The sequence below is a fragment of the Pinus tabuliformis genome, chromosome 8, assembly GCF_031772625.1.
Source record: "Pinus tabuliformis cultivar Carrire ecotype Pingquan chromosome 8, CPIR1, whole genome shotgun sequence".
Taxonomy (NCBI): domain Eukaryota; kingdom Viridiplantae; phylum Streptophyta; class Pinopsida; order Pinales; family Pinaceae; genus Pinus; species Pinus tabuliformis.
The window spans coordinates 1,233,969,276-1,233,978,139 of record NC_142294.1 but is presented as its reverse complement, the minus strand read 5'-3'; the positions used below and the strand labels follow the sequence as shown (position 1 = coordinate 1,233,978,139).

General features: G+C 40.3%; 1 protein-coding gene across 1 annotated transcript; it reads right to left on the bottom strand.

Moving 5' to 3' along the window:
• Positions 1–7,301: 7,301 nt before the first annotated feature.
• Positions 7,302–8,000, bottom strand: LOC149239850 (uncharacterized). Its single transcript, XM_089369988.1, has one exon. It carries the CDS (start codon positions 7,998–8,000, stop codon positions 7,302–7,304), a length of 699 nt encoding a protein of 232 aa, XP_089226114.1.
• Positions 8,001–8,864: the final 864 nt, after the last annotated feature.

Sequence of the window (8,864 nt, the reverse complement as noted above, 5' to 3'; positions counted from 1 at the left end):
ACTATCCCTTTTTCCGAGGATGATCTCCTCCTTTATCCCCCAATGGTTTAGCCAAGATTGGGCATCCTTATACCACCCACGCTTGAGACGGAGGTGGGGGTTTTAACTAAAGTTAGAAGAAATTTTGGGAAGTCTCTTGGCTTCCATGTTGTAAATCTTCTTTTTATACATCATATGCTTAAACACAACCCTTCTTTCAATGGGGGAAGGCCAACTTCGATCAGGAGGATAGGATAGGGGTTATTTCCCTTGATCTTGAGGTTGTAGGTAATGAATTATTTTTTAATCATCTCAATATTTCTCCATGACTCTTCGGATATACTGCAACCCCAAACTTCACATCCGTATAAGACAAGATGGGTGATGAGGGTCTAAAAAAGGAACCTTTTTTTACTCCAAATACAAATATTGGTGACTTACAATTGTTTTCAAGCTCATAATAATCTTTCCAGCCTTTAATAATCCTTTTCTGAATGTTATAATTCTAGTTGAGCTCATGAGGAATGTCAATACCTAAATATTTATAAGAAGAAACACGTTCTAATAAATTATTAACATAGACAAAATTAGTATGGTTGATCATTTTGGATTTGATAATCATAACTTTAGTTTTGTCGGTATTAACTGTCATACCCATATTGGAGCAGCAATCATGAAGAGTCTTAAGCTGCTTATCTAGGTCAACATGGCTTATATCAGGAAAAATGATATGATCAACATAAAGGAGAAGAGTAATGATTATACCAGCATGCTCGGTGCCCTTGCAACCTGCAGTTTCCAAATACCCCTATAACTTATCGATGTAAATACCAAAAGTAGTAGGGGATATTGGACACCCTTGCTTAACCCTGATATTGCATTTAATATCTTTGGACAACCCTTTGTTAGTCTTAATATTGACAACAACAATCTCATAGAGATGAATCACATCATTCGTCAACTTAGGGGGAACCATTATCTCATCATGATGTTTCGAGAGCTTGTCCCAAGGTATAATGTTAAAAGCTTTTCTAAAGTCCACAAAGCAACATAAGAGATCAACTTCACTATTGTGACATTCCTCGAAAATGATCCTAAGAATGACAAGATGGTCGATAGTCGAGCAATGTCTCCTACCCCTAGCTTTCCCTAGCCCTTTTACCATGCTTTTCAGGCAAAAGACTAATCCTCTTTTCCAAAATGAGCCCATAAATTTTTGCTAATATGTGTCTAATCATAATTGTATTGTAGTTATATGGAGTTTTTTTGTCCACTTTTTTGAATATAGATAAAATAAGGCTTTGCGTCGAAGGCATATGGAAGCCATGATTTACAGCCAAATTGAGAAGCTTGTGGAGATGAGGATAAATCTCTCTATTTTAAATAGTTTAGTTTGGTATCCTTCGATATATTTAGCTTTCCCATTAGCAAGATTATTATTTCTAGACTAAACGTGTTCGGGGAGTCATAAAAGCTTTTAGGATAGATGTCCCAATTCTCTAAGGGGATTGAATGATTTTTTTTTATTTACAAACAAGTAAATTCTGCCAAAAATTTTCAGGCACAACTTTAGAAAGGTAGAAAATGCTTTTGTCTCTTGTTAATATAGGATCACTTCTTCTTTTTTAAGAGGGCTTTATATATACTAATATTCTGGAGCTTTACAGTTTCATTAGAAGCATCTCTGATCACTTTCCTTGTAATTTTATAGTCTTTGTCATACCAAGGGTTGGCAGTTTTGTTAATATGTTTATACAAAACTCAGTTGAGAACTTGTTAATGGTAATGGAAAGGGTAGTAGTAAAACTATAATAAATTTGATCAATGTTGTTATTATATGTCACTGAGCATAAATCCTTCTTTAAATACTTTAAAAAATGGTCTATACTACTGTGATTGAAACACGTGTTTCTTTGGCTTTCATTGGATTTCTGCATCTGGCTGGTATGCGTAGTAATATTTAGGGGTTAAATATAAAGGCATGTGGTCAAATTCAAGCTCATAACCATTAACTATTTCAAACATGGTAATAGATTAAGGACATCGATGTCTGAAATCGCATAGTCCATGACACTACTGCCCAGCCCATGGAAACAGGTCATCTGGCTAGAGGAAGGCCACCTGTTAATACCATTGCCAATAATCAGTTCTTGGGGACTACAAAGCTTAAGGAGCTCAATGTCAAATAAGTTCTTGGTTATATCTTCAAAGTTTCTCTTCAATCTATTAATTGAGTCATATTCTTCATCAAGCCACAAGGGGTCAAGGTTAGAGTTGTTACTTAACATAATAGATTGGTTAGTAGAAGTTCTAACATTGAAGTCCCAGAAAAAAATGATATTACCTTCATTCCTAAGGTTGTCGATGTCTTTTTATAAGGTATTGAAAGGACAATTCTGATCCAAGTTGTTTTTATTATAGGGAGTATAGTTAATAGGAGTGAAAGAACAGATTGTAAGAAAAATCCTACTGGTGGTAGAATTGGAGATCTCGATCCAAATGTGAGAAGAAACAATGCTCTTTATATAATAGGCTATACCACAAAGACCCATCCAAGAGGATTTCTTATTCCAAGTTTACCAAAGAATAATTTTTTCAAGGTGAGGAACCCTAGATTCATTATGCTCCCAAGTTTCAACTAAAAAATAAAATCATTATCACTAGGGATCCAACTTACAATATGACCTTTACACCATGGAAAAACATGACAATTCCAAAAGAAGATCAGAAATGATCCTAATCCCTATTTATCACTCGTATTTTGGATTCTATTTCTATATAATCATGAAAATTTTTAAAAATATCTAAATTTTACTATTATTAAATATTAGATTTTATATATAATAAAAATTAAATAATTATATAAATTGGAAATTAATTAATTATAATAAAAACTAAATGAATATATTTTACTCTTTGAAGAAAAATTTGTGTCACTTGTATTCAGATGGTTTCCATTGGAAGATTAATGAGCTTATCCTTCTCTTGAATGGATCTATGATTTGATGAATCTTGGAGTTGAGGATTTCATATCGAAGGTTTGATGGTGCGGCAATAGATTTTTCTGTGGGAGTTGGCAGATTTTTTACTCTTTAACGATGTAATATCCCTAGTGTAGTGATTAGAAGTCCCTCTCAACCCATTTTCTCCGAGTAATACTGCAATATTGGTTTTTGGATCCTTAATGGATGTGAAAGAAGCCTCATGTCTTTGTGCCTATATGTGTATTAAGACATTGCTTGTATTGATGAAGTCTTCCTAACATTACCAAGATGATCAAGTGTTCCTTATTTCTTTTGGATTGTTAGTGGAAGTTTCGTATTCTTTTTTTTTCTAAATTGGACTATTTCTATATTAAAAAAAACAGAGTATTTTACAGCAGGCCGCAGCCTTGAAAGATCTAGCCAATACCGTGGCTTTTTAGCATACGCATATGACAGAGTTGCATTAGATCAACATGATTTTGGTTCGAATGGAAATTAAACTCCGGTATGCGCATGTCTCGGCTGAAAACTGAATGCTCCTGACGCTTGCACTGTCCATTCGTTGGTAGGGAGTGTTTCTGTCTGTCTTCCTGACCAACATTACGTTGCCAGCTATGAGCCTTCTCCAGCTCAGAGGTGGGCCTGTGTGAACAAAGGAGGACCACCTTCATTGACTTGCGAAGCCTGTTTCGAGCCTTACGGAGAGAAGCTGGACATTGGCGGTGACCACTGGCCCCTGTATGTGACCCATTGCCTGACATCTTCAACCTTATCCTGCTAGCTTTCCGATCAGCGCCTCTCTGCCTGGATTGAAAAGTCCTGTTGCGCCAGAGCGATGCATTCCTTCTGTAGCTGTTCATCATTTGTATCACTAAGAGGGCCTGAGAAGTTGTAAATCTACTGACTGACCCCCTGGTTAGCCATTCTGTCTGCCACTTTGTTGGTTGTGCGTCTTATGTGCCTGAAAGTGATGCTTCAAGGAATCCGCAGTCTTTCCTCCATCTGCTCCAATCTGCTGAGTAATCTCCAACTTGTGGCTATTTTGGAAGCTGGGGAGCCTGCCTGGATTCTGATGACCGCTGCTATTATTATAAGGGAGTCTCCTTCAACCTCAAGAGGATAAAGTTATCTTTCTCTACTATGCAGATACCTTTCCAAATTCCTTCCAGCTCCGCTGCATTCTTGGTTTCGATGTCGATATTGTCGTGATGAATGTGTCTGATTGTGCCTATTTCATCTCCGAAGACTCCTCTGTAACCAACAGGTCCTGGGTTTCCCTTAGCCGCGCCATTAAAGATTAATTTGAATGAATTGGGGGCAGGGGGAAACCAGAATAGAGGAGAGGCAGAGCTGGACGGGGAACAGGGGTTGATTTGGACCGGAGAGGAAAAGTCCATGTTCCAGGCATTTAAGATAAGGCGTTCCTGAGGGAGTTCTGGCAGGTCCACCGGTTGCCATTGTCTTAATGCTAGAGTCTCTCGGAGATTGTGCTGGAGGAGAAGCCATAGAGTGTCGATAGGCTTGCTGGAGTTGTTGAAGACCCTATTGTTTCTCTCTTTCCATAATATCCAATAAGCAAAGCCTGGGATGAGGTTCCATAGCGAGTTTAACAAAGAGCTTTGAAAGGGATTCCTTGGCCAGTTTCTAATGGTTTGTACAATATCTCCTTGTCTTCTGCCAGATCTTCTATTGCAGTTATCAATTTTCTCCCATAGGAGAGTAGCAAGAGGACAAGTATCCATTACATGCACAGTTGTTTCTACATTGAGGTTGCAGTTAGGACATCTTGAAGGTCATATGAAGCCTCGTTTTTGCAGCTTGTCCCATGTGAGAATGCGTTGTTTTCCTAGCAGCCATAAGAAAGTGGAGACCTTGGGCCATATACCTGGTTTCCATACTTGGTCCCAGAGTTTGTCTTTGTTTGCCTGCATGGGAGTGTACCATAGATGATGTGCTTCCTTCGTGGTAAACATACCTTTAGGCGTGTGACCCCAGCAAAGCTTGTCCTGTTGGTCAGATTACTTGATTTTCTTTTGATTCAGCTCCTCCTCTATTTCTGTGTAGGATTCACCTTGCCAGTTGGCCTGCCAAGTGCTTGCTGATTTCCAGCAGTGAAAATCATGAGATGTTTGTTGTTGCCAGAATTGATGGATGTTGATAAGATCAACATGCTGCATATGAGCCTGCCACCTTGGCTTGTGAAAGAGAGACGCTAGTTTTGGGAGTTGCTGCCATGAATCCTCCCAAAATCTAGCTGAGGTACCCGAGTGCACTTCCCAGAAGCTGTGTTCCTGTATGAAGGCACTGTGGAGCTTGGCTGCATTCCAAATCAGGGAACCGGGAGTTGTAGGGCAGATTCTAATAAGATCTTTCCATTGGCATCCAGGTACATATTTTTCTTGCCAAAGATGAGCCCAGGGAGTGTGTGGTTTGGAGAGCCAGTTCCACCATACTCGGGCTCCCATTGTCTTGTTACTTTGGAGGGGATCTCGCAGTCCTAACCTGCCAATTGCTTTTAGTTGACAGACTTCATTCCAATTTACCAGTGCCCATTTCCTGTTGAGAGCAGAGGAGCCCCACAAAAAGTTTCTCTGCAGATTGCGGATGCTTTTAAGAACCCATTTTGGAGCAGCTAAAACAGAAAAGAGATATAGGGGCATTTCCTGGAGAACGAATTTTATGAGGATTAGTCTGCTGGCCATATTGAGCGAGCGAAAAGTCCATGAGGATAGCCTAGATTCCAGCTTGTCTATGAGGGTTCTCCAAGAGGCATTTTTAATAGCTGAGTCCAAGAGAGGAGATCCTAGATATTTCGAAGGGAGCGTTGCAATGGAATATCCCAAAATTCTTGTTATGTTTCTTTGAGTGGAGGCCGGAGTATGAAAGAAGAAAAGCTGGGATTTGGAAGCATTGATAGAGGTTCCAGAGGCTTCAGAAAAAAGAGAATGCAGATCTTTGAAGGTAGAGGCTTCGTGAGATGAAGGGTGTCCGAAGAGCATGGTGTCATCAACAAACTGTTGGTGAGACAAAGGCTGAAGACCACGAAGAGAGATGCCTTTCAGGGTTTGAGAAGAGATAGCTGAGTGGAGCAAACGGCTGAGGCCTTCATCCATTAGAACAAAAAGAAAAGGGGAGAGGGGGTCCCCTTGACAGATTCCACAAGAGGGGCGGAAGGGCTTGGAGGGAGAACCATTGAGCAGGATTGAGAAGCTGGTGAAGAGATGAGGTTCATAATCCATCTAGTCCATGTTGCATTAAAGCCAAACGCTAGTAACATCTATTATATATAAGACCAGCTGAGTTTATCAAATGCTTTTGAAAGATCAAGCTTTAGAATCATACCTGAATTTTTTAGAAGCTTCAGAGAATGAATCACCTCGTTTGGGAGAATTATGTCGTCCATTATTTTTCTCCCCTCTACATAGCTAGCCTGCTCCGGCGAGATTAGGAGTGGGAGAAGGGGTTTGAGCCTGTTGGCTAAGACTTTGGAAATAAGTTTGTAGATGACGTTACATAGTGCAATAGGCATGTATTTATCGAGCATTTTTGACTCCGCCCCTTTGGGAATTAACACTAAGAAGGTGGAGTTAAGCGAAGGTAGAATCTAATGCATTATCCGTGATTCCTCCACTAATTCCCAAACCTCTGTGCTAATCAGCTCCCAAAATTCATGAAAAAAAATTGCTGTGAACCCGTCAGGACCAGGTGCTTTTCCATCTTTGATTTGAGCCATAGACTCTTCCACATCTTTCATTGAGATAGGTTGAAGCAGTTGTTTGTTGTGGTCTTCCGTAATTATTTTAGGGATGAGCTATGTAATTTTTTTAATAGCCTAATCTCTGCTTTCTGGTTGTTCCTTGAGGATTTCCTTAAAGTGTTCTTGGAATTCCTTTTCCATTTCTTCATGCTTTTCTAATTCTTCCCCCTGCCTATTGTTAATGAATGCTATATTATTGTTCATCCTCCTTTGGATTGTGGATCTATGGAAAAACTTCGTGTTTTTCTCCCCCTCCTTTAGCCAGTGAATGCGAGATTTTTGCCACCACAGAGTTTCTTCCTGCTGTCTGCGTGTCTCGATTTCAGTCCAAAGTATCTGCTCCTGGTGCGCTCTATCTCCTATTTGCCCCTCCATAATAATATTTTGTTGTAAAGTGCACATTTGCTGCTCCAATTTTTTCGCTGCTCAAATATATTGCCAAATTGGATATGATTCCAATTTTTGAGAACCTGTTTGAGACTTTTCAATTTCTGTTGAAATTGGAACATTTTGGTTCCTTCAGAGGGTTTGAAGGTTTTCCATGCCTCCTTCACCACTAATTTGAAACTGGGGTTGGTGAACTAAAATGCCTCAAATCGAAAGGGTCTGTTGCTTTTTGTGCCTGGGCGAGCCCATTTCAGCATAATGGGCCAGTGGTCGGATCCTCCGTGGGGCACAATAGAGGCGTGAAAATCCCCTCCAAGGTGTATGGCATTGTCCGAAATAAGAAAGCGATCCAATCTTAAGGCGATGTGTTGAGATCCACTGCGTTTATTGGACCAGGTATAGACTCCATTTGAGGTGTGAATGTCCATGAGGTGATTATTTTGAATAAAATTATGAAAGCCAATACTGTCTCCTAATTTCGTTCTGTCGCCGCTTTTTTCTTCCAGGGCTCTGATGATGTTGAAATCGCCCCCTCCAATCCAAAGTGGAAATTGTCTATTTGAATTCAGAGTCGTGAGAGTATCCAGAAGCACCAGTTTCTGATTTAATTGTTGCGAGAAGTAGACGTTTGAAAGGTGACCATGAATGTCTGTTCCTGTGAGATGAAAAGTGGCTTGGATGAAAAAATGAGAAGCATGGAAATCATGAAGAGTGAGTAGTTGTGGGTTCCAAATGATCGCTAGTCCCCCCAATGCACCTGAGGCATCCACAGTGACTGAGTTGCAGCCGGCCCAGATCTTTCTCAGAATCTTTTCTAAGATGGTACTGTTGCTTTTTGTTTCTTGAAGAAAAACTATGGAGGGATTTTCTTGCTGTATCACATTTTTTAACATTCTATGTTTGGAAGCACTATTCAATCCTCTTACGTTCCAGGAAAGAAGCTTCATGAGGAACTATGGGGTTGAGATTTAGGAACTGTGGGGTTGAGATTTGTAGAACTTTGTCAGCTTAGGAAATATTCCAGATTCCATGAGCAATTCTCCTAGTATGATGGTCCTCTGCAGGTCCGTTTTGCGCCCTCTTTTTTTTGTTTCTTTTAGTATTTTCTTTCCATCCCATGGGCTTCCTGCTTGTATTCCTAAGCATTTGTTGTGATGCGCTTTGCTGAGAACTCCTTCTAGCCTTTCGATTTCCCATGGAGGGATTGAGTTGTACTCTTTTTGTTTGCAGACTGTCTCCAGCTTGAGTATGTCTAGACCTTCTAAGCTGATACTCTCTGGATCTTCATCCATTTTTGAGGGCATGTTTTGTTCTTCCGTGAGAATATTGTCCTGAGTGATGAGGATTAGAGCCACTTCTAGATCCATTGAAGAAGGTTGCGCTGCATTCTCTGGTTCTAATATCTTATAAGCAGGGGAGATGGGAAGGCTTGAAGGATTTGAGTTAGCTGAAGGAGGAGGAAGCTTGAGGATCCTGGAAGGAGAAGGTAGTTCATCGTTATCCAAGGATGAAGCTGGAGGATTTTCAGAAGGTTCACTAGGGGTGAGTATTGCAAATCTGTTCTGGGATTCTAGCTTTTTGGAGCTATCAGGGGAAGCGGTAGATTTCTTTGCATGATGGCGGCGATTAGGGATTTTGATGAAGCCTTCTAAGTCTGTGCTTGGATCATTGACAGGGGGTTTCGGTTGAGGATTGAGGGGACAATCCCTGAAGAGATGGCCATGCTCATGGAACTTCCCGCAACGAAAAGGAATGTG

Coding starts and splice junctions, on each gene's coding strand:
- LOC149239850 (XM_089369988.1), bottom strand. CDS start 8,000: ATGTTAAAAAATGTGATACAGCAAGAAAATCCCTCCATAGTTTTTCTT.